General features: G+C 48.2%; 1 protein-coding gene across 1 annotated transcript; it reads left to right on the forward strand.

The window, feature by feature from the left end:
• Positions 1–9,237: 9,237 nt before the first annotated feature.
• On the forward strand, positions 9,238–22,883 carry YAF2 (YY1 associated factor 2). The gene is made up of 4 exons (XM_066591743.1): positions 9,238–9,556; positions 9,633–9,758; positions 20,359–20,511; positions 22,626–22,883. The coding sequence occupies exons 1-4, from the start codon at positions 9,531–9,533 to the stop codon at positions 22,861–22,863; spliced, it is 543 nt and encodes a 180-aa protein (XP_066447840.1). The 5' UTR covers positions 9,238–9,530; the 3' UTR covers positions 22,864–22,883.
• Positions 22,884–26,482: the final 3,599 nt, after the last annotated feature.

Below are 26,482 nucleotides of genomic sequence, written 5' to 3' on the forward strand. Positions count from 1 at the left end.
AGCTCTGCCCCCGTTCCACCCCCATTGCAAGGGGCGGAGAGGGGGCGGGAGCTCAGTGCACTGCTTCCGACTCTTCCAGAACCACCCCCCTTCCCCCTGCAGAGAGGGACACTGTATATCAGCCAGGCGTGAAAACCCAGCCGATATACGATCGTCTAAATGCGCCCTTAATGTGAACGAATCATGGATCTGCTCCACCACTTCTCCATACATTGTCTGCTTTGATGTGTCAGCAATCGGCCACTTATCCAGGCAGGTCAGAGAAGAGGATCCTTGCCTATCAGACCCTTTTATGACATATGACAATTTTGGTCAGGCAACTTGCAGATAGCAGTGTTGCACTGCAATCTTGCATCTAATGATTGTCAGTGGGGGTCACATTGTAACGTGTGACTGAGGGCTTATTCAGACGATTGTATATCGGCCGGGTTTTCAAGCCTGGCCGATATACAGCGTCCCTCTCTGCGGGGGGGGGGGGGGGGGGGGCTGTAAGAGCCAGGAGCAGTGCTCTGAGCTCCCACCCCGTCTACACTATTTGCAATAGGAGGGGGCAGGACAGGGCGGAGCTAAGTCTGAAGCTGCCCTAACTCCAACACTACAGTTGCAAAAATGTAGGATTTTTGATTGTAGGCTGCAAGTCACATTTGATTTGTTTGCAACGTGTCTGCGATTTGGCTATTCTCTAAAGGGCTTTAAATGTAATTGATGGACTATCCTCAGGATAGGTTGCCAATCAGCTGATCTCTTGCCTGCTGGCAGTGCCACAATACTAAAGTGTACAAAGTGGAAGTATTGAGCTCCAATCCCTATGTAGTGGACATTGGTTTTCCAGGGAGAATACTACTGATGACCTATCCTTAGGATAGGTCATCAATAGTTGATCAGCTGGGGTCTGTCTCTCGGGACCCCGACGGATCAGCTGAGTGAGTGCATGCAGTCAGCGCTACAAATACACAGAGGTTGGAGCTGAATCAATGGAAATCTCTGTGCCGAACCTCTGTGTAGTGGCTGACGCTTGTAACTGCAGGCACAGCTCGGACCACAGCTGATCAACTATTGATGGCCTATCCTTAAGATAGATCATCAATGAATACTATTTTGTCTAGAAAAGCCCTTTAACAGCAGGAACTGCAGCTCTTAAACAATTGTGCAACAGCAAGTCACAGAAAAGTTGCACAAATAGTTTTTGGTCATACAACTGTGATAGTATCAAGAAGCCCTGTGTTATATTTATTATTCAGGGGTTAATATGGCTTGGTCCAAAGCTTGTAGAATCAGCGTTTCCTAGTAGAGGGGCCTTAAAGGGGTTGTCCCGCGGCAGCAAGTGGGTCTATACACTTCTGTATGGCCATATTAATGCACTTTGTAATGTACATTGTGCATTAATTATGAGCCATACAAAAGTTATAAAAAGTTTTATACTTACCTGCTCCGTTGCTAGCATCCTCGTTCCCATGGAGCCGACTAATTTTCGCCCTCCGATGGCCAAATTAGCCGCGCTTGCGCAGTCCGGGTCTTCTGCTCTCTTCAATGGAGCCGCTCGTGCAGAATGCCGGCTCCGTGTAGCTCCGCCCCGTCACGTGCCGATTCCAGCCAATCAGGAGGCTGGAATCGGCAATGGACCGCACAGAAGAGCTGCGGTCCACGGAGGGAGCAGACCCCGGCGGCCATCTTCAGCAGGTAAGTATGAAGACGCCGGCGGTTTGTTTTTTTAACCCCTGCATCGGGGTTGTCTCGCGCCGAACGGGGGGGGGGGGGGTTAAAAAAAAAAAAAAAAAAAAACGTTTCGGCGCGGGACAACCCCTTTAAGTGCTTCCTGGGGACCATATTTAGTTATTGTATACACATTCCCTTATGTATTCATTTGTCAGCACTAAACATTTATAATTTGTTATTTTTAGGGTGTTGTTTCCCATGGTTGGAGCAGCAGACCTTGTTCTGTACTACTTTGCTGCTTTCCAGGAGCCATAGCCTTTTAATGTTTCGGAACAAATAATATATTGTGTGCTTTTGGTTATTTTTTTTAGGGGGATTGGGGAAAAAAATTGTGCCATTTGTTTTTTGGAATTCATTTTTATGGTGTTTAGGGTGCATTCAGACAACCGTATATCGGCTGGGTATTCACGCCAGCCGATATACGGCGTGTCTCTCTGCAGGGGAGGAGGCTGGAAGACTCGGGAGCAGTGCTCTGAGCTCCCGCCCCCTCTCTGCCTCCTCTCCGCCCCTCTGCACTATTTGCAATGAGGAAGCGGAACAGGGGTGGGGCTAAGTTCTGGGAATTGGCTCCACCCCATCCCGCCTCTCATTGAAAATAGTGCAGGGGGGTGGAGGAGAGGCAGAGAGAGGGCGGGAGCTCAGAGCACTGCTCCCGACTCTTTCAGCCTCTTCCCCCTGCAGAGAGAGACGCCATATATAGGCTGGGCGTGAAAACCCGGCCAATATACGGTCGTCTGAATGCACCCTTAGTGTGAAAAATAAATGTGATAACATTATTCTCTGGGTCAGCACATTTACAGCGATACCACGTTTATATAGTATTCTTTGTTTTGCTATTTCTGTACACAAAAAAACTTTTTTTAAGATTTAATTTTGCGTCACCGCAATCCATAACTATAGCATTTTCATTTTTCCATCAATAGAGCTCTATAAGGGCTTGCTTTCCTTATGTCCATGACAGAACTAGTGGGAGAAACCACCTCCAATCCAGACAGGAAACCGGAACCTCCCAGATCTCTTTAAAGGCAGGCATACCCTTCACCTCTTAGGTTCCCGCTTCCTGTCTATAAGACAAGTTGGAGGAGGTAGCTGCTGCATCTGCTCTTTCAAGGATTCTTCTAGATGTTTAAAAATGGTGGACTGCAAGGCTTCACTCCCAAAACTCTATGGCATTAGAGGTTACCTGTCCCTGATGAAAGTCTCCACTAGAAGTCTCCGAGTGAGGCTACCTACACACAGGCAAGAAACTGTCCTATATCACGCTCATCCATGTGTATTTTCACGGCGATGGGAGGCGTTTTATGAAAAAACACACCTCCCATCACTTCAGTAAAGTAGTGCTCCTCTGGCGTGGCTTTCAGCTCATGGTATATGACTCCATTCAAGAGAATAGGGTACGTATTCGTGCAAGATCTGTGAGTTTCTCAGCCGTGTGTAACCGGCCTAAGTCTGTAATCCTCCTCATCTGCTGCAGCCGATACTATGTTCCCCTAGCTCTGAAGGGATACTTCTGCAGTTTCGGGAGAACCCTTCAGTGGTGGTGTACTCCCTGGGTTGTTGCACCTGGCCTGGAGGTTTGTGGTGCTTTCATCATCAGATGGATTTCAGGTGTGTACTGCTCTGGGCAGTGTCTAATAACCACGGACTGGAGCAGAAATGAGCACTTTCTGAGTGGGTCTCCAGCCAGTCCAGTAGAATTACCCTGCAGAAGGCTTCTTTCCCACGCTCATATATATGCCACGTTGGGAGAGCTAAAACTAGTGAACAGGCGCACAAATCAAACGTTTCTGCACCCATTTAGATAGCATGGGGCCCGGCGCATATACGCCGAGAATACCATGCCGTCGCCCCTTTTCCCTCTCTCCTCATCGCAGGCTCACCTGTCGTCCCCTCCCCACTCATTCTTTGCAATGGGAGGGGTGGGCAGAGCTAAGTCCTGTCCCACTTCTTCTCATTGATGGCTATGGACAAGGGGTGGAGAGGGTGGGATTTTAGCTCCGCCTGCATCTATTTTAGCTTCCATCCCCTCCTATTGCAAAGAATGAACGGGGAGGAGAGCAGAGGGAGAGAGTTTAGCAGCCACGCTGCTAAACTCTCTCCTACCTCTGGCCGCTGCTATGGGCTCCCATATGAGTCCATGCAGCGACCAACGTATTCCGGGCCAAAAGATAGTTCCAGGACTATCTTTTGGGACCGACGTAAAAACGCCCGGCGCTATACTGGCCAGCCTGGCGCTTTTATGTCTCAGGAATACGGCCATGTGATCTGATGCATTGGAATCCAATGCATCAGATAACAGCGTTTATCAGCCGGCTAATATACGCTCGTGGGAAAGAAGCCTAAGGGATTGAATTCTGCCTTTGCCTTAAGCCTTCATGAATGAAAAATTTAAGGGGATGGCTATATGTGCGCTGAAGGACTTGTATGGTGGTGTTTGCTTGTCGCTTATGGCCTTTGCCTTTGGATCTGCCTATGGCATAAGTGGCCCTGGATGGCTTTGCCTATAGCATCGCGGCTATGCCTGAAACCTGGGCTCTGCCTTTCTGGCCTCAACTGACTTTTACCTGTAACTTTTATGGCTTTGTGGCTTTTGCCCTGTGGCCGAGCAGCCTTTGTGGGTTTGCCTTTTAACTTTTGTGGTTTACCTATGGTCTATAGTCTTTGCCTAGATCCTTTTTGTGTTTTAATTAGGGCCTCCATACCAGACTTAGGCACTAATAGCGACTGTGCTTGGCCTAGGGCTTGTGACCTCTGGGCCTTGCCTATGCATGCTAGCCTGTAGGCTTGTGGCTGCTGAGCTTTACCTATGGTTCTACCGTATGATCTGCATCTAGGCTCTGCTTATGTCCTGTTTACTCATACCCTCTGTGTTGGGCTACTAGCCGGTGATCTCTGACTTTGACAGGTGATCTTCAGTGGAAAGACCATAGATGAAGCCTCTTTTTCCCCACCACACATCATCAGTACGGTGTCTATGGTAAAGAATACCTATGGAAATCTGAGGTAAGACTGTTCTGATGATTGCACAAGATGACAAGTACATGGAGGTTACAATTTACCTCCAATGGAGAATTTTTAGGCTGGGTTCCCACGGGACAGAAATCTCACGGAATGTCTGCAGCAGGATGGCACTGATATTCCGCAAGATTTCCGCAGCGGAAAGGCTGCTTCAAAACCCCAACCATTTGGCGCAGGTTTGAATCGGCTTTTCAGCCCATATTCTGCTGCAAAAATCTCTCCCCATAGAGTTATTAGCGGAGACAGTGATACAATTGACATGTTGTGGATCTGAATTTCCGCGCCGAATGTCAGTTTCCGCATGGCTTGTTGGCAGTGTGTGATTGAAATTTTTGCAAATCTTGTCCACTTTGCTGCTTAGTCTCCAGGTTTAAAAATGCATGTGGAATTCTGTGTGAACCCAGCATTATATAAAAATCTTTCTTCCTAAAGTTGCATCCTTTAAAGCAGGTTTCCCCAACTCCAGTCCTCAGGGACCGCCAACAGGTTATGTTTTCAGGATTTCCTCAGTGTTGCACAGGTGATATAATTATTGTCAGTGCCTCACACATTACCACAGGTGTTCTTACCATAGGATATCCTGAAAACATGACCTGTTGGTGGTCCCTGAGGACTGGAGTTGGGGACCCCCTGCTTTAAAGGGGTTCTGTCATTATATAAAAAAAAAAAAAAAGTTAATTCCTACCTATTCCTTTCCAGGAAGCCTTCTTACCGCATCTTCTCCTCACCGATCTTCTCCTGGCTCCTCTAGTCCCTCGGGTCACCTCACCTGCAGTCTTGTGGATCCTCTTCCTGTGACAAAGCGTACCTTGCCAGTATTCGGCTTCCTGCAGGTCATTAGGGGTTAAGTTTCATATGCTAGTGGCGAGACATCGCCCTGCAGGGAGTGAACTGCAGCTAATGGATGCTCTAAAAAAGGAAGGGACTTGTTATTTGTATAGCGCAACTTATTCCGCAACGCTTTCAGGTAATTTTATTTATTGCCCCCCAGCTAGCTGGGTACTCATTTTACCGACCTCAGAAGGATGGAAGGCTACCTAAACCATGCGGGGATCAAACCTTCAGGTCGTGAGCGAAAGTTTAGGACTGCTGCCTTAACAGTCCGTGCCACATGAGGCGCAGAATGCTAATGATCCATCTGCATGGAGGTGAGGTGAACTGGAGGAGCCAGGAGAAGATGGGTGAGGAGAAGATGCTGTAAGAAGGCTGCCTGGGAAGGAGCATCAAATCGTGTTCCATAGTCTAGTTGGCTCGAATAGAGAAACCAGTACAAAGGGTTAGTTGGACCATGGCATCCAAAAAGCCGTTCTGTAGTCTGTAACTTGGAACATCTATTTGGTTGGCAGCTTTCATCCTCAAAAGACAATGCCAATACTTCAGGCCTACAAGACTGTTTTGGGGATTCACTGGTGCTTTATTGGTGGATTCTCCAATGTAATGAGTTATTAGCCGTCAGTAGATTATTATTTCTAGCACAATATCATTAGCACATGGCAGGTTTGTTGTGACTGTCCATCATCTGCATAGAAATTGCAGAAATCCATGTGTTTGTCACCAAAACAACCCCATTTAGAGGAATAGGACAGACTTTTCCGTTGGTTATTTCAGTCACATGTGAATCTACCCTAGGGTTGTAATCACAGGGATGATGTATCCACAGTTCAGTCTGAAGTGGGGAGAACTTGTGGTTTTGTCATTTAAAAAACAACTCAATACTTGCCTATTCCTCCCCAGGCAGCCTTCTTCAAGCATCTTCTCCAGTCCCCCGGGTCACCTCACCACAAGCCAGACGGATCCTCCTCTTCTTGTTATGATGCATCCATTCTCAGCATTCTTCTTCTAGCAGGTCAGTGTAGGTTATGTCATTAGTGATGTAGTGGTCATAGTCTAGCAGCTAGTGCTGATTTATTGCTGAGACTGTGCATGCGAGAGTGCATATAGTATTGCAGAAAGACAGCACACATGCGCAGTCTTGGCAATAGATCGGCACTCCCTGCTAGGCTATGAATGCTACGTTACTAGTGATATAGCATACATTGCCCTGCAGGAAGGAGACTGCAGAGAATGGACGCTTTGTCACCGGAAGAAGAAGAATCGGACGGCTGGAGGTGACCCGGGGACTGCAGGAGCCAGGAGAAGATCGTCTGGGAGAAGATGCGGTAAGAAGACTGACAGGGGAGGAATAGGTGAGTAGAGAAGTTTTGTTTTCCAATGACAGAACCCCTTTAATTCACACCAGCAGTTTTTCACCAATAGTTCAAGTTTGAGCAGCGTGTCTGGCTCTGGTCTGCTAGTAGGCGGTGGGGATGTGGCGTCCTCCGCTCGCTGATGACACTTGTATCTGAGAATCTGGGGCGCAACTGGCTCGGGTGATTCCGGCCTATTGGAAAGCAGCGGCTCCCGTGTCCGTATAATGGCGCTGAGCCTGCACCCGGGCCGGCGTGGGGCTGAGGAACCCGGCCAGATATTGCGCTTGTCCACGTGTTTTACCCGCGGATGCGTGAAGCTTTTCATATAAAACCGCCTTGCATCCCTTCTGGGAAACTGCGTTCCTGCTGCGCTTGTTTCACACATGGCGGCACGTGTTCCCCATTGATGTTGATGGGACACGACACCTCACAGGGCAGCGGTGTGTTTGATGGGACACGACACCACACGGGGCAGCGGTGTGTTTGATGGGACACGACACCACACGGGGCAGCGGTGTGTTTGATGGGACACGACACCACACGGGGCAGCGGTGTGTTTGATGGGACACGACACCACACGGGGCAGCGGTGTGTTTGATGGGACACGACGCCTCGCGGGGCAGCGGTGTGTTTGATGGGGCACGACGCCTCGCGGGGCAGCGGTGTGTTTGATGGGGCACGACGCCTCGCGGGGCAGCGGTGTGTTTGATGGGGCACGACGCCTCGCGGGGCAGCGGTGTGTTTGATGGGGCACGACGCCTCGCGGGGCAGCGGTGTGTTTGATGGGGCACGACGCCTCGCGGGGCAGCGGTGTGTTTGATGGGGCACGACGCCTCGCGGGGCAGCGGTGTGTTTGATGGGGCACGACGCCTCGCGGGGCAGCGGTGTGTTTGATGGGGCACGACGCCTCGCGGGGCAGCGGTGTGTTTGATGGGGCACGACGCCTCGCGGGGCAGCGGTGTGTTTGATGGGGCACGACGCCTCGCGGGGCAGCGGTGTGTTTGATGGGGCACGACGCCTCGCGGGGCAGCGGTGTGTTTGATGGGGCACGACGCCTCGCGGGGCAGCGGTGTGTTTGATGGGGCACGACGCCTCGCGGGGCAGCGGTGTGTTTGATGGGGCACGACGCCTCGCGGGGCAGCGGTGTGTTTGATGGGGCACGACGCCTCGCGGGGCAGCGGTGTGTTTGATGGGGCACGACGCCTCGCGGGGCAGCGGTGTGTTTGATGGGGCACGACGCCTCGCGGGGCAGCGGTGTGTTTGATGGGGCACGACGCCTCGCGGGGCAGCGGTGTGTTTGATGGGGCACGACGCCTCGCGGGGCAGCGGTGTGTTTGATGGGGCACGACGCCTCGCGGGGCAGCGGTGTGTTTGATGGGGCACGACGCCTCGCGGGGCAGCGGTGTGTTTGATGGGGCACGACGCCTCGCGGGGCAGCGGTGTGTTTGATGGGGCACGACGCCTCGCGGGGCAGCGGTGTGTTTGATGGGGCACGACGCCTCGCGGGGCAGCGGTGTGTTTGATGGGGCACGACGCCTCGCGGGGCAGCGGTGTGTTTGATGGGGCACGACGCCTCGCGGGGCAGCGGTGTGTTTGATGGGGCACGACGCCTCGCGGGGCAGCGGTGTGTTTGATGGGGCACGACGCCTCGCGGGGCAGCGGTGTGTTTGATGGGGCACGACGCCTCGCGGGGCAGCGGTGTGTTTGATGGGGCACGACGCCTCGCGGGGCAGCGGTGTGTTTGATGGGGCACGACGCCTCGCGGGGCAGCGGTGTGTTTGATGGGGCACGACGCCTCGCGGGGCAGCGGTGTGTTTGATGGGGCACGACGCCTCGCGGGGCAGCGGTGTGTTTGATGGGGCACGACGCCTCGCGGGGCAGCGGTGTGTTTGATGGGGCACGACGCCTCGCGGGGCAGCGGTGTGTTTGACTGTCCCATCGAAAACAAGAGGCGATGCGTTCCGAGGAACACAAAAAAAAATCGGACATGTGACTATTTTGACCCCGCAGCATCGCTCATGTTTAGGACTGCGGGCGTTCGTATTTGCGCTCGTGTGACTGCAGCCTGACCGAGTCGTACTGCAGCAGTGCGGCGTGCCCCTTAGTAGGTGGTGGGGGCACCGAGGAGTCATTATGGCATCACAGCCGCCTTACCGGCGAGCATCTGCTACCCTCCACCACTGCCTGCCTCAGCTTTGTCCTGCATGTAACACTGATGGCGGACCGTGCAGAACGAGGGCTGCAGTACCAGACACCGCCGCACAGGTAGGGATGTCGCTGTCAGCTTGTGCCCCACACACTGCTGTCTCCCTGGAACCCCCCGGTAACAATATGCCCCTGTTGTTTATGCCAGCACTGTCTGTTGCCCCCCGCCCCAGGACCCCGCGGACATGCGGCGCTGAGCTGTGACTGGAGCGGCGCCCGCCCGCTTCCCACTCAGAGGATGAGCTGCCGCCGCTCCCGCTGTTCGGACTCGGCCGAGGGCGTCCTGTGATTGGACGCAGTGGGTCACGTGTGGCGGCGGACAGCTGGCTGCGGCTGATCGCGGTCGGTGCTGTGTGCCGGGGCTGTGCTGCTCGGCCTCCGCTTCTCGTCCTCCGCCGCAGCATGGGAGACAAGAAAAGCCCGACCAGGTGAGCGGGAGGCGGCGGTGCGGGGCGGGAGGAGGCCGCGGCCTGCAGACATGTCTCACACTTCTCTCTTCCTCAGGCCGAAGCGGCAGCCGAAGCCGTCGTCAGACGAGGGTTACTGGGACTGCAGCGTCTGCACCTTCAAGAACAGCGCCGAGGCCTTCAAGTGCCTGATGTGTGATGTGCGCAAGGGGACGTCCACCCGGTGAGCCCTGCGGCCCGTGCCGGGACAATGCGCCGCGCTGACCCCGCCGTCCTGCTGGCGGCGCTGTGCCGCCTCTCCTTACACAATGGTCGGGGCAGGAAGTAGCTGGCGGACACCATTGTGTCACCTGGTCACATCCATTGGGGGCGCTCTAGATGGCTGCAGTAAATGTACCCTACAGCTGTTACCCCCACCCCAATCTGGTAGGGACCCCCTAAACTATGCCCTTACCTGGCAGCGGGCAGCAATGGGTTCTGCAATGTAAACTAACCATCCATGCAATAAAATAACAATAGTCAGCTAGAACTCCTCCCCCTGGGAAACGGTGCAGCGATCCCCGCCGGTACCGACCACCAATCGGGTCCGCAGTGTCACCGCCGGTGGTAGCGGCATGATGTCCAGAACGGTGACGCTGCCTCTGATTGGCTGCAGCGGTCACCTGACTCCCACTGAAGTCGGATGCATTACACCGCTTCCCAGGAACAGAGGCAAGTGTGATGGATTTTACTGCTCGGGCGGCTGTTTATCGGGTTGTGTCACTGCGAAATATTGTTCTAACGGCGGGGCTTGGGGTAAAGCGGAGGGCACACTCACCGGACACAGCTGAGCGGCCTTGGCATGGACATCCAGTGGAAGATGGGTGATCATAGAGGTGGTGGGGCTTGGGGTAAAGCGGAGGGCACACTTGCCGGACACAGCTGAGCGGCCTTGGCACTTGGCATGGACATCCAGTGGAAGATGGGTGATCATAGAGGCGGTGGGGCTTGGGGTAAAGCGGAGGGCACACTCGCTGGACACAGCTGAGCGGCCTTGGCACTTGGTATGGACGTCCAGTGGAAGATGGGTGATCAGAGGCTGCAGCATCATCCAGACTCCTGGCATCAGAGCTCACTGGGCCTGGAATGCCTGGAGTTTTGGACTGTGGCCACGGCGGTCACCTGACTTCAATAACACATTGATTCCCGTGAGCCAATCAGCTGTGTCCTGATGCAGATGGGTGAGGATGCCCTTTTTGTTTTGTTTTTTTTTAAAACTGGCCAAGCTTGGAAAACTTTTTTTTTTTATCAGCAGAACCCCTTTAAAAAAAACAAGTTTTTAAAGTGACCTTGTCACCATTTGGTGTGCTCTAGTGCCTGGACAGCCCCGTGGCCCTTCGACCGTCTGTCGTCCTGACTGTATAACCCGTCCCCCCTCTCTCTTAGTGTCATGGAGGGGGTCTCCTACATTGGTCCAGATCTCACGTATGCGCGGGGACCACAGGCCAACGCATGCGCACAAGAGGCACTTTAATGTGCCAACGATAGAACTTCTGCCGGTCTGTGGTCACGTCACGGGTAAGATCTGGGCCGTCCTGCGGATGATGATGGAGACGTTCCCCACATCACAGATGCAGAGTAGGAACGGATGGCCTAGAGCGTGGGGTAACTGGTCACCAGCTTCTTGCTGCCCGGGCACGGAGGTGGGATTTACTCTGTGGGATGTGTGTATTTCATAGTGCTATAGATGGCGCCTCAGTCCCCCTGCAATAGAGCTGGGAAGAGCAGTTGGCGATGAGTCAGATACTTGCTGCAGCGGTGCGGAATTGTGGCGTGTGTCCATATGGGGGATTTACCTTCTCCGTTCAGCGGTGTCACTATGGTAAACGTAGAAGTGGTCAGAAGGTGAAGGTGCAGATACTCTAAGGGTGAAGTCTGATATGACTTGTATGTTCAGGTCAGCACATTGTGCATCAGTTAGCAGCAGGAGTGCCGTGGCCATCGTGGATCTTGTAGGGGGGCCCAGGAACCAGCAGCTGTATGGGAATAAAGGAGGGACAGAAATGTGGAAATAGCGTATGACATCCATGCCTTAAGGTACATGGGGTTATAAATCATATTTCACAATACTACCAGTAAATTGTAACTAGATCAATAGGACCTGTAGAGTGGAGGTAATGGGACACAGATGCTGCTGGGCAACAAAGTTCCATTGGTTGGGGGTTTCCAGATTTTTGTCCACCCCTATAGTATAAACCCCTCAGGTCCTGGGACAAAAGGACTGCCTGGGACCAGAGGATCACTGCAAGGGTTCGCTCACATGACACTAATTTGCTGTAGATTCTGGTGCAGATCTGTAGTAGATTTCACCCTTCAAATTGAAGGGGTGAAATCTGCAACAACATCTACAGCAAATTAGCAACATGTGAGCGAACCCCAACTGTGTGTATATATATATATATATATATATATATATATATATATATATATATATGTGTGTGTATATATATATATATATATATAAACATATAAACTTTTAAGTCATAACTCACAGTTTAAGTTTTCCGCTGAGTGAAGCCCCTTATACACAGGATGATTGCCAGGCGCTGAAGCACCCGACGGCTGTCCCACAGGAGCCATCATTGTTCAGCGCTTGGAGGCGGATCAGGCGAGATCTTCCAGCCCATCCACCTCCATTCACAGTAAGCAGGCCGTCTGTCGTGATGATCGATGCAGCGGCGGACCAACAAATTATCGCTGATTGGTCTTTCACTGCTTGCTTTTACACTGCACGGTTATGGTGCAAACTGCCCCATCTAACAGGGGGTTTGTACGCTATCCATGCCGTGGAACGGGGACTTGCTTCATCTTGCACTGATCCTTGGGTATCTGATGTCTTGCTGTTCATTGATGTGATTGGCTGTGGATTTGTCACCAGTGCAGAAACCAGCGTTGGGACGGAGCCATGGAACAGAACCCATCAGGGACATAGACCCCACTCTGGTGTCCAGTTTACAGGGTTGCCACTATATGTGGAGTATAGGACAACGTTGTACTCCAAATATGAGGCCCCCTGTATAACTGACACCACGGTGGTCTTACTGATGCAAGTGAGGGCTTCCGTTTGATCCCATCCGGATTTTAATTGCGGCGCTGTTTTCGGCAGCTGGGACTAAAATGCCGGACCTAATCGCACAACATATTAAATAATGCTGTGTGAACACTGCCACCGGGAGCTTTCTTGCAAACACCCATAGCAGAAGGCTCATATGTAATGTCAACACAACCTTTAGGCCTCATATCCACAGGGAGAAGAAGAATTAAAATCCACAGCGGATCCGCACCCCATTGGAATGCATTGACCACCCGCGGGTAGATAAATACCCGCGGATGGTCAATAAAAGTGAATTAAAAAAATTTCTGGAGCATGAAAAAAAAAATGAGCATGCTCCATTTAGGTGCCTGTCTCCCGCGGGGACGGCTCCCGCAGGCTTCTATTGAAGCCTATGGAAGCCGTCCGGATCCGCGGGAGACCCGCGCCTGAATTAAACTCGCCTGCTCTGGGCGATGCAGATCTTCCTTCCTTCGCGGCAGGATCTTCTTTCTTCGGCCTGGCGAATGTGCCCGGCGCATGCGTGCGGCACACAGCCGGCGTGCCGAGCACATCCGCCGGGCCGAAGAAAGAAGTTCCGGCCGCGAAGAAGGGAGGGCCCGCAGCAGGTGAGTTTATTCTTATTTTAATGCCTCATGTCCACGGGGCAGGAGGGACCCGCTACGGATTCTCCATGGAGAATCCGTAGCGGGCCCGATTTTTCCCCGTGGACATGAGGCCTTAGGCTGGGTTCATACAGGGCGGAATTACTGTGGAATTTCTGTGCAGACTTTCCGCATGGAAGATCCACCTGCAATCTTAAGCTCAAGACTAAGCAGCAAAGTGGACGAGATTTGAAAAAAGTCTTGTCCACGCTGCGACAGTCCCTTGTGGCCAAGCTGAAACTGACATGCTGCACGGAATTCAAAGCCGCGGCATGTCAATTGTATCGCCGTTTTAACTTCAGGCACTCTCCTCTCTATGGAGAGAGATGGTGGCGGTGGAATAAGTTGCTCTCAAAACCCACGCCAAATGTTTCAGGACTTCAGCTTTGGAATTTCCGTGCAGTCCCACTGCGGACATTCCGCGGGATTTCTGCCCTGTCTAAACCCAGCCTCAGGCCTCCCTCACACATGCGTTTGCAGAAGCACAGTGTTTTTCAATGCTGCGCTTACCTTAGATTCAGCCCAGTTTCAACAGCGCTGGAATGCGTTATGCCAATGTTTTGGCTGAGTTTTCAAAACGCAGCCTAGGCTGCTGATAAAAGAAAAAAAGTAATACTCACCTAGCAAGTTAAGTCACTGTCCCGGGCACCGCTGTCACGACCTTGTAATGCCAGCCGATCGATTGCTCCGATTGGCTTAACGCAGTTGAGTGACAGCCGGCTGAGCCAATCGGAGCCAGCACTGGATGCATCCAATCACAGCCATTTAATGAATAAATGGCTGTGATTTGATGTAGCTAACGCTGGCTGCAATTGGCTGAGTGGGCTGCCACTCAGCATTGCTCAGCCAATCAGAACAATCTCTTGTTGGGGGCGGAGACTTCAAATCCCCGTCACCACAGAAAAAGTTCCCCTGCCGGCTGACAAGCCGCTGGAGCGCCGCCGGGGACAGTGACCTCACCTGCAAGGTGAGTATTGATTTTTTTAAATTTTTTTTTTAATTTTTTGGGGGGCTAGGGCGTTTAGCGCTGCCAAAAGTGTGCTTCTAACTTGTACCGCGTGTTCGGGAGTGCTGAAACCGCTGCCCATTCATTTCAATGGGTGATGCAGGGCTGAAAATGGCAAAAAAATAGAACATGCAACGTTGTCAAAGGGCAGCGTTGAAGATTTGTGTGAACAGCCCCATTGAAACGAATGGGAGCTTTGTACAGTGTTCAGCGCAGCGCTGAAAAAGCAGCGCCAATAGCTGCACAAAAACGCCTGTGTGAGGGTGGCCTTAGGCTACCTTTACACAGGTGAGCGCGATATCTGGCCAAGAAACTCGGACCGATGTTGAGCTTGTCACCGTGCGTGTTACCCGCTGATGCGAGGTGTTTTTTTCATACAAAAACACCTGGCATCACTTCTCTGAAATTCCGATCCTCTGACACTTGTTTTACACCCGTCCAAGAATTGGCAAGTGTTTCCAATTGATTTTAATGGAAAACCTCATATTGTATTTGCATGCACATCGCACAGCATGTAATGTGTTTGACTGTCCCATTGAAAAAAATGGGTGATGCGTTCCGAGGGACATGAAAAAATAGGACATGTAATCGCTTGTGTATGATTCCATTCAAAAGGATGGCGTTCATATTCACACGTCTCACAACGCACACAACTCACATAAGATTTACGCTTGTATGAAGGTAGCCTTACTGTAAAATTAACCATTAGTAACTAGAGGCCATCAGAATGTGGGGCTTATTTACTAATGCTTTCTAAAAGGTAAGCTGGTGCAAACGTTAACTAGACAGTCTTAAAACTTATCATTCAGTGACCAATCTGGTGCATTTTAAGACTGTCTAGTCTAGTTTAGGCCACCTATTAGTTGGCTTAGTTTATGCAAAAAGTGGCGCATTTCAAAGCATATTTAGTGCAATTTTTTTGCTCAATTAGGCCATGCCTCTTTTTCGTTGAAGTCGGAAAAGCTGTCCAAAAGTGACTAAAATCACATGATAAATGTGGTGCAAGCATGTAAAAGGTTTTTCTTTTTTTCTGGTGTAATTTTCACCATAAATAAAAGTTGTATTTTGAATAGTACATAAGCCTCATTATTGGTAGCTTTTAAATGTTGGTGGGGAAGAGAAAGACCTGGAAATAAAAACTGATATCCAACAAGTAAAGGCCCATTTACACGCAAAGACAAACTTGCAAACGATTAAAAGATTGACAGTTTTAGCGATCATTTTGCATAAAGTGTTAATGGACGCTAATGTCCATTAACACTTTATTACCATGTAAAAGGGCCTCCAGGGCTCTGTACACAGCTCAGTTGTTCTCGCACAGGCTGTCAGCAGAATACAATGTAATCTCGAACTCCCGTGCAGAGCACAGTGTGTAGTCTGTGTTATCATCTTTCTGGCTGAATGATGCATTTAAAGCTCTCCTTAAAACATTGTTCAGCCGAAGAGTGTGCAATGGCAGCGTTTACACGCAACAATTATCGCTCATATGCCACTGTTTGAACGAATTTTAAGCCATTATGGTTGAGTGTAAATGGGCCTTAAGACTTGTGTTAGATCCAGCACTTGTAGATCCTTTGTGACTCAACGGAAACAATCAAACTTTATAAAAACCCAATGGTGATCGACGTTCAGTAGAAGCATGGAGAGGGTCTACATGTTGTGGCAGTAATATGGACACAAGAGAATTTGCAAAGTTTGGGCATGTTCTCATGTTTTCAGCAGAGTTGTGGCTTCTGTTGGTAACAGTGCTTTGGTAGATCCATTGTGTAGTGGATACCGCCGGCACCTGACGGACTCTGTTGTCTTACAGTGACGTCTGTCGGGTTTATACCGTGTTGTCCAGTGTTCTGCAGCGTCATTCTCCTCGTCAGATGGAGTGGGTGTCTTGTGTGCTCGCAGCATAGATGTGAACAGAGCCTTACCCAACATTTTATGCACATTTGAACTTTAAAATTGTGGAAATTGTTTATCAGAGTTTTGCTACATCATGATAAACACGTTAGTGGTGCAAAATGAGTGCATTTCCATCAAGAAGAAACGCAGAAAAATGTAGGACCAAATCTGTGGAAAAGTGCTGCAAAGTAAGGGCGCTTTTACATGACTGTTTTTGTGTTCAGTTTTTTGTGAGCCAAAACCAGGAGTGTGTCCAAAATACAGAAGAACTGCAAATCTTTCCACTAGACTTTCTCTCCACTCCTGGTTTGCGCTCACAAAAAACTGAACACAAAAACTGTCTTGTGAAAGCACCCTTACTGAAATCTTTGCCTGGGAGAGACCTTGCTGATGAAGGATAACTACCGTGTGCCTTGTTGCTCTTCTCACTCTTGCCATGGTGTATGACCTGTAACATAAAACTGTCTTCCACAGCCTCACCTTTGTAGCAAAGTTTGGCTGTTTCTGACCCAGTTTAAGCCTCCTACTCAGCTGTTTCTGTTTCAGTTAATGACTGTTTCAACCTTCATATAAAAATGCTGATCAGTATCACCTGTTTGGTATAATTGGTTAATCATACATCTGACTATAATCCTACAAGTCCCGGACTTTGTACAAGTGTACCTAGAAGAATTGATGCTGTATTAAAGGTAAAGGGTGATCACAGCAAATATTGATTAGACTTGGATTTCTCTTTTGTTCACTTTGCATTATGTTAATTGACAAACTATTAATACTTCTATTTTTGAAAGCATTCTTACTTTGCAGCATTTTTCCACCCCGGCCTAAGGGTGCATTCCCACGAACGTTTATCGGCTCGGTTTTCACGCCGAGCCGATATACGTCGTCCTCATGTGCAGGGGGGGGGGGGGGGGGAGGATGGAAGAGCCAGAATGCAGCGCACAACTTACACAGTGCTGTTATTATCCATATATTCCATAAAATAGTTTTCTTAGACATGTCTTAATTGGCTTTTGTTGGTTTTAAATCACTGGCTTGTGTAGTCTGCAAACAAGCTGGGATCGAGAATAGAGATGACCGAGCATACTCGTTAAGGCAAATTACCATTGCCATTTTCAAGTACATGCCTGCTCGTCCGAAAAAATTTGGGGGCCGGCGGGGGTGAGTTGCGGGAGTGAGCAGGGGGGAAAGAGATAGATCGGCCCCTGAATCTTTTCGGGCAAGCAGATAAGTACTCGAAAATGGCGATACTCGCTCTAGTAATTTGCCTTAACGAGTACGCTTGCTCATCTCTAATTGAGAACTGTGCATTTAAGGCCTCTATCACATGAGTTACAAAATGCATGTATGTGATGCCCAAGGTTGCCAATGGGTTCTTTCAGGCTACAAAACATAGGAATGATTTTGTAGCCCATGTGAATGAGGCCTAAGGCTGTATCCGCACAGGCGACAGCACTGCTACAAAATAGCTGCCATATCGCTGCTATGTACACACGATTTTGTAGCGTCAGTGATGCTTTTTTTTTTGGGAAAGTAGCAGCATCAACAGGGAAACATGGGCTACAAAAAATAGCAAATCACGTCTGTTTAGAGCATGCCGCGATTTTGTAGCCTCACAATGTAGTAGACTACAAAACATCGCTTGTGTGGACAAACCCATAGGAAAGCATGGGCTCTACATACGTGCGATTTGTAGCACTGTCGCATCGCTACTAAATTGCCCATGCGGATATAGCCAAAGGCATACTTCACACGGGGGACACGGTATCGCCGAGAGAAAAACGCAATTGAAATAGAAGCCCTACCCTGAAAATAAGTCATAACTGCAGGGGGAAAAAAAAGTACAGATACTCCCCGACTTGCGAACGGGTTCCGTTCCGGGAGCCCGTTCGCAAGTCCGTTTTGTTCGCAAGTCGAACAAGTAGTAGTATGGAGCGGGATCGCGGGTGGATCGCGCTCCATACAACGTCGGGTGCCGGCTGTTCTTGCAGCGGACACCCGGCGGCAGCAGTTCCGACGAGCCGCGCCGCTTGTCGGAACTGTTAACACTTTAAATACCGCTCTGACAGCGGTATTTAAAGTGTTAACAGTTCTGACGAGCGGCGCGGCTCGTCGGAACTGCTGCCGCCGGGTGCCCGCTGTAAGAAACAGCCTGCACCCGACGTTCAGGGGGCCCGTACAGCGTCCCACGATGAGATCGCGGGACGCTGTGTGGTTGCTAGGCAGCCGGGGACCTCCTGAAAGGCCCCAGGGCTGTCTATGCAGAGTGCCCATCAAGCGCACGGCTTGCTAGGCGCTCTGCATAGACAGCCCTGGGGCCTTTCAGAAGGCCCCCGGCTGCCTAGCAACCGCGATCTGACCGGACAGGCTTCTATCAGGCTTGATAGAAGCCTGTCCGGTCCCTGCACAGTATGATGTAATGCCATAGCATTACATCATACTGTGCAAAACAGATAGTTCGTATCTAGCGAAATTCGTAAGTCGAATGTTCGCAAGTCGGGGACTATCTGTATACTTTACCTAAAAGCGCTGTTCGGGGCTCCACTGCATCTTCTCCCCCGGTCCCCAGCACTGGTCGTCTTCATCTCTTCTGGCCGGGGATTTAAAAATCCCTGCCTCCTTGAAGAGCATGTTGTGATTGGCTGAAGCTTAGCCAATCACAGCCAACACTCATTGAATGGCTGTGATTGGTTCATCAAGCGCTGGGTGTGATTGGCTATGCATCAGCCAATCATAGCCAGCGCTTCCAGGAGGCGGGGATTTTCAATCCCCGGCCAGAAGAGAAACAGTGCTGGGGCTAGGAGGAAAGATGCGGCCGGGCTGACAGCGCCGGAGAGGTGATGTACACTTATTTTTAAATTTATTTTTATTTATTTCTTCCTGCAGCTAGGACTTAGATTAGCTTTGACAGTAGGATTTCCTACTGTCCAAGCTGCATTGCACTGCACGAAAATCGCATTTTTATGTGATGCAACAGAGGGGAAAGCTCCATAGTGAAACATGGGCTACAAAACCTAGGGGGTTACGTGCATATCGCCGTACCCGCAAGGTTTTTGTGTCGGGATGTTGCATGTTACAAAACATTGCACATATGGTGTAACCCATAGGAAAGCATGGGCTTCACATACATGCGATTTGTAGTATTGTAGCAATGTGAGAAGGAGGCCTAATACCCATGTTGACTTTTGCACAGAGGGTAAGAAAGATTACAAAAAAACTGCCTGAGCATTAATCATGCATGTAATTTTTGCGTATATTATATGGTTCCATGTCTAGTTTTTTTTGTAATGTTAGAAATGTCTTTAACCTCTTCACGTTTCACATATGGCTGTATATGTCCTAACTGCACATACCCCATGCAGTTAGCATGTATATACCTGTCCAGAGCGGGCTCAGGTGCTGAACCCCCTTCATACATGGCAGGTGTCAGCTGTGTCTTGACAGTTGGCACCTGTCTGCTACAGCCACTAATGGAGATAGCTCTGATCGTGGTTACTAGCCCTTTAGGCTAGTTTCACACAGGCGAGAGTGATATCAATATTGCACTTTCCACCATGTGAAAGCCCCATGGATGCGAGACATTTTATCTGAAAACAGCCTCACATCACAGAAGGGAATCCCTTCCTCCTATTGCTTTCAATGGGGCCGGTGGCAACAAATCCACAAAGTGCTTTATCACCCAATATAAATAAGAACTGGGGAGTGCGCGGGTGGCAGGGAAATTGGATGGGAAAGGGTTAAGGATCTGCGCAACTTTCGTGGCATATTCAGACAAGTGTGCCCTTTTATGTTTATATAATCCGTGTTGCATGGGTCAGTTCTTTACTTTCTGCATCTCGTGTGTTTTTTTTTTTTGTTGTTTTTTATCATTGATCTGATTTTTTTTATTTTTATTTTTTTTACAGGGATTATCAATCTGTCCAAAATCCTCATTCACTGTAATGGGTCAGTCTGCTGTCCATGTGCAATCAGTTGCAAACGCGGACCTGAAAATTGTTTGTAAATAAGCCCTAAAATGTGTGACACCGTTGTGGTGAAGTGATCATAGTGTGGGCCAACTGCAGCGTGGCGTACGTGGCTACTGCAGCAGCGCCCCAGGGCTTCTATTGATGAGTGCTTGTGCAGCTTTTGTCTTCAGCCTATATGAATACAAATATTTGCCAGACATAACGTTGCTTTCTTTCTGCAGGAAACCACGACCTGTTTCACAGTTGGTTGCGCAGCAGGTAACGCAGCAATTTGTGCCTCCCATGCTGTCAAAGAAAGAGAAAAAAGACAGAACAGAGAAAGAAAAGAGTGAGAAGGAAACCTCTATTAAAAAGAACAGTAACAAGAAAGCCAGGTAAAAGTCTTTGAAATAGTTTTACACTACATTGAACTGTCAACTGCATTTACCTAAACCCAACATATAGCAAAGTTCAATGAGGTTCTGTGCTAAATAAGGCAAAACTAACAATCGCGTAGAAAGTCCTAACTTCCTGGCATAGTCTGCATTACATTATAATGCCAGACACCTCGTACGTGGCGGATTATACACTGCAAAGTCTGTATGTAACGCACTGACTTTGGTGTGGATTTTGACATAGATTTCCTCCCTCACACAGGCGTTTGCAGAAACGCAGCATTTTTCAACGCTGCGTTTACTGCAGATTTAGCCCGGTTTCAGCAGCGCTGGCATGCGTTATGCCTGCATTTTCAGGATGCTGGAAAAAAAATAATTCAATCCCCACCTCGCAGGTGTCGTCGGGGTCACCACCGTTGCTTTCGGAGCTTTGGGCAGGCTGCCAGGATGTATGGAAGGAGATCACCCTGCAATCTCTCTCCATACACGTCCTGCAGCGGCAGAACGTAAAAACACTATAGGGCTGTCATTAAGGAGTTCATTTAGAAAGTGCATCTAATAGATGCGAGCTCTTAAATCGTCTGTTTTGTGACAGACTGAGAACTTAAGTTGAGTGGCCACTCCAACTCACTGACTGGTTGGCACAGCCCAGGAGAGAATGACTACATAAGTAAAATTAAAATAAGTGTAAAATATAATAACATCTACATTTATTTTAAATGACAAGAGATCAGTTTTAAATTAATTCTGTATGTTAATCTATATATCTATGGATTAAAAGGGCATTCCCATTTTTGACATTTACATCTGATGGATGGGGTCCCACACCTACCTTGAAAACGAAGGTCCTATGGCACCATCCTGCCTGGCGAGGCAGCTGCTGACCACCGCATCTAGGCTATGATTAAGGGGAGGGTTGGCTTGGATTACTGACCTCACCGTGATCTTCTGTTTCAATAACTTCCATTCGTTTTTATGGGTATTACAAAACCGGCAGAGCACAGTGAGCTGAGCGGTTTCTGTAATGTTGACTACCTTTCCATTCTATTTGCCACATGGATGCAGTCACCAGAGGCCACCTCACCAGGAATGACCAGGTCGGTGGAACACTGCTCTCAAGATACAGTAGATGCATGGCCCAGAGGTTGGACCTGTCTCTATTTAAGTCATTTATTTCCTTTATTTCCTATCTATGGGATTTGCCATAAATGTCTAAGATGGGATTGACCTCTCATTGTACTGTATAACTCATCTTTATTTATATTTTTCTAATAACAAACTGATTTATAGACATTAACCCCTTCCCGTAACTGTACGTCTTGGCTCCCTGGTACTTATCCATAGGGCGTAACTGTACGTCCTGTTGCGTTAGCGAGAGATCTCGCGCTGTCCGGCAGTGGGAGCCGGCTGTCACCGATTAGTCGGCTTCCCCTCTACAACAGCAGGGGTGCATTGAGACAGCGACCTCCGCTGTTAACCCTGCCGCGATCTGTGTAGATCGCAGTATGTAAAGGGTTCACAGAGGGAGTGCGACAGGTTGCCATGGCAACAAGACGCCAGATACAGGCGTCCAGATCACAGTGCCTATGATCGCTAATACAAGCGATAAGGCATTGCAGGACAGAAGTCCTGCAATGCATTATCATAGCAATCAAAGCTGCTTTGTAAAAGTCCCTTACAGAAACCTAAAGTGTGTTTTGAAAGAGAAAAATAATGTAAAAAAACCCCTTTTTGTGCTTTTTCCTAGATTAGCATAAATTATTATTTTTTTTTATAAATTAAAGTCCCACATTTGGTATCGTTGTATCTGTAACGACGCGTTGTATCTGTAACGACCCAAAACATCTATGGCAGAATTTATGCATTTTCTCTGCCTGCTATCATAAAAAATTAATAAAAGCTTTACAATAAAAACTACAGTTCACCATACAAAAAACAAGCCCTTATACGGCCGTGTCGACGGAAAAATCAAAAAGTAATGGCGTTCGAAAAATGGAGATGGAAATAGGCCAAAAATCGGTACGTCCTTAAGCCCAAAATAAGCCGTGTCCTTAAGGGGTTAATGGTGATATAGCCATAAGATTGCCCAGCTTTTTTATATTTCTTTTCTCTAGGCCACGGTTGAAAAATGTGGACAGAAGTAGTGCACAGCATTTGGAAGTTACTGTGGGGGATCTAACAGTCATTATTACAGACTTTAAAGAGAAGACAAAGTCCCCTCCTACATCCAGCGCCACTTCTGTGGACCAACATAGTCAAAGTGGATCTGGTTCAGAAAACACAGAGAGGGGAATATCCAGGTCATCATCGCCCAGGGGAGAAACCTCATCTGTAAATGGAGAATCTCATTAAAATTTGTCTAGTGTTTTCTAGATATTGTGACAAGAAACTTTCTTTCTGCCAATATTCACCACAGTTACATGGGGGAAAAAAATCTGACGCAAATCTGATATTTTTGAGAAAGTGAGTATGTATGCACTTATTTTTTTAATTCTATATTTTAAGTGCGCCTTGAAAGATACAACTTTCAAGGTAAGTGACACCAAAAGATGAAAGGGTTTGCATCATCCGAAATATTTACATGTATTCATGGTTCCTGTTGCTTGATGTAGGCACTTGGATATTTTGCAAACGGCAATAGCCCGCACTAGCTACCATGTCTACTCTGTGTGATATTTGCTTTATGAGCCTCATCAAGGTACAGTAGTGACAGGGACACTATCACAGAATTCTTTATCCAGTCATTGTTGTTTTGCTTTAAGCAGCTATACCTTCCTGACATCTTTTTTCAACATCTGTATTGCTGGACATATGCCTACATATTGGGGGCCATAAGTCGTAATCTCTTGTAATGTGACACTTCGCTCTGTAAAGGAGACAGCCATCTGTTATGGCTAACTTACTGTATGAGAGTCTCCAGCCAGCATTCGAGGACCTTCCACACTTACGGAATAGTGTGCAAGAGAGGAGAGCTGCAGTCACAGTGGTGGGCTACTAAACCTCGCCGTCTTCTACAGTACATCGGTGGCTCAGCTATTCAGGGAGTAGAACAAGTGTTGTGACTGGGTGAAGCAGTCTGTGGTGGGAGTCTTCACATCGGCAAAACACAAACTGTACAGCGGATATCTTCTTGGATTGTTCACAAATATGGAACTAGACAAAACTATATATAGTTTTATGAATGGATCCCTGAAAATGCTACTAACCCCATGAGACCAGAACAGTACTCTCCATCAACAGTTGTCCACTGCTACACGCAACTTATTTTGACAGATAAAAGCAAAATGAAATCACATGAAAACTATAGGGCTAAAAAGTGCATATGTGTAAATGTCAGTCATGAGGAAATGTATATAGACCCTTTCCGTTTTAGGTGTTGCTGGCCCTTTAAATGGACTATCTACAGTTAGATGTCATTTAATTTATTGGTTTGTATGTGGCACCTTGCAACTTCTTAGTAAAGCAATTTATATGATCTGTCAAGCAATTTGACTCCGCATTGGGTTATGACACACTGCAGTAAAGTTTCTTTAATTTAGCAGTAGCATGACCTGAAAGGTAGTGGATCAAACATTGTGTTGGAAGGACATGTAGAAATAAATTTTGAACCTTAAACTACAGATAGACAGGACTGCAGTTCAAGATAAAACTGAAGTAATTTCACCCTCAAACTTGCTAATATCTTAAGGCCCGTTTACATGCAAAATTAATCTTTCAAGCGATTGAAAGATTTAAAGTTTTAGCGATCTTTTTGCATCAAGTGTTAATGGCCAGTAATGCCCATTAACATTTTATCAGTTTCATTTGCATGTAAAAGGGCCTCAAGGAGCTGTTCGCAGAACCCAGATTTGACTAATCACACGCCCAGCTGTGCTCACATCTGCATTGTCCTTGTTGGGGCTGCCAGCAGAAAACAATTTAATCTCCTGACTCCTGCGGAGAACACAGCTTGCAGTCTGTTAAGAGATACTATATCTCTTTTCGGTTGAATTATAGATTTTAAGTTCACCTTAAAATCATCGGTTAGACAAAAAAAGCACGGTCGCAGCGTTTACACGTAACTGTTACGCTGATTTTCGGTTGTTTGAATGAATTTTGAGTGATAATCGTTATGTGTAAATGGGCCTTTAGAGTAGTCCTCGCAAGGCTCATCTGCCTTCTGTTTGTTGCCTTGAGATATTACAAATTCTTAGTTTATCTTTTACCAAACTGTTCAGTGCTGGGTTAGGGAAACTTTACTGCAGTTTTACTTGGATGTAGTTGATTGGGGTTTTTTTTGTTTTTTTTTAAATAAAGCTGGAAGTTTTTGCACAGGTAATGAATTTAGGATGTGTTTCAGTGTGTACAAGCCAATAAATTAAGGACTTCTAAATGTAGAATCCTTCTGTACATTATAGAGTTTGTAAATCATCGTGTAGACTTACTATGGAATGGCAGTGTAGAATGAAACTAAGACCTCAATTCAAAGAGTCCTCGAACACCACTAACCTCTCTTGGACCCACGTTTTAAAGGCTATGGACACATTTGTATTGATTTTTTTTTTTTAACTGTTCATTTGCTTCCTAAATGCAAATTTAATGAACTTTCCAAAGAGTCCATTAAAAATGTCCTTCTATTTTGTTGTTGGAGAGTGTAACTCCTTTATTTAGCTGGCTGTCCTGCTGCTTCTGACATGGATCCTGCTGCACATTGCTCCTGGCTGTATCTGCTTTCTGCCCCCTCCCTTGTTTCAGTGTTAGTAATGCAAACAGGGAGGAGGAGGAGATTGTACACAACAGATTGGGTGGAGGGGGGAAGAACATCTAAATTTTGAGGAAGGGCAAATTGCTCAGACTGTGGATGGATAGGTGGTCTGAAGGGGGAGTGCGAGAATCGAGTATGTATGTATAGAAAAAGGAGAGTACTGGCTGCATGGAAAGGAAGGGAATTGGACATACTTCAACATCAGTTTCTGTCAGTACAACGAATAGCGCCATCATGTGCTGTAGAAGGAGAATGCACTACAGGAATGTACTGTGCTGATGTATAAGAGCTAGTGAAGACTGCAGCATCCTGGACTTACCTCAGACGTATAAAGTATGAAAATAGAGGGTTGAAAACTGTATATCAAGGGGGCTGAAAATGACAGCCTGAAATTTAGTGGTTTTTTTTTTTTACTCTTACCTGTTAACATGTAAAAACTGTTTTTCCTGTCAAAGGTGTCCATAGCCTTTAAACCTGCAGACTTACTCTATTCACACCAAGAAAGATGGGCGATGCTTTTAGGTAGGGTAAAAGGATTAGACCAGTCCCCACTATTAGGCTGGGATCACATATAGTGGCAGTATGCTGTCATTTTGCCATATGTTTGTTGGCTGTGTGTTTGTTTTTTTTTCTTTTCTAGAGGTGAAACGTGTAATTAAAAAACAAACAAACCACATATACAAAGTTGTGGTATAACGAATACAATTTGGCCATACAGCACACTACTGCTACATGTGACCCCAACCTTGGGGTGCTTGTAGACGCAAGGTTTATCATCCAAAAAATCGTTCAAGTGAATGATAATCGTTCAGTCTAAGGGCTTATTTGGACGACCGTATATTGGCTCAGTTTTCACGCCGCGCCGATATACGGTGTCCTTGTCTGCAGGGGGGCGGGGAGGATGGAAGAGCCAGGAGCAGGAACTGAGCTCCCGCCCCTTCCCCGCCGCTCGCCACTATGGGAGGGGCGGGGCGGAGCTATGCGGTGAGACTTAGCTCCGCCCCCGTCTTGCCCCCTCCTATTGCAAATAGTGGCAAGGGGTGGAGAGGGGGCAGAGCTCAGTTCCTGCTCCTGGCTCTTCCATTCCCCCCCCCCCCCCCCTGCAGACAAGGACACCGTATATCGGCTCGGCGTGAAAACCCAGCCGATATACGGTTGTCTAAATAAGCCCTAAACGTGAGCCATCGACTGAATAATTGTTTGCTTTTTGCTCGTCACAGGAGTGTG

The sequence above is a fragment of the Eleutherodactylus coqui genome, chromosome 2 (assembly GCF_035609145.1).
Source record: "Eleutherodactylus coqui strain aEleCoq1 chromosome 2, aEleCoq1.hap1, whole genome shotgun sequence".
NCBI classification, from domain to species: domain Eukaryota; kingdom Metazoa; phylum Chordata; class Amphibia; order Anura; family Eleutherodactylidae; genus Eleutherodactylus; species Eleutherodactylus coqui.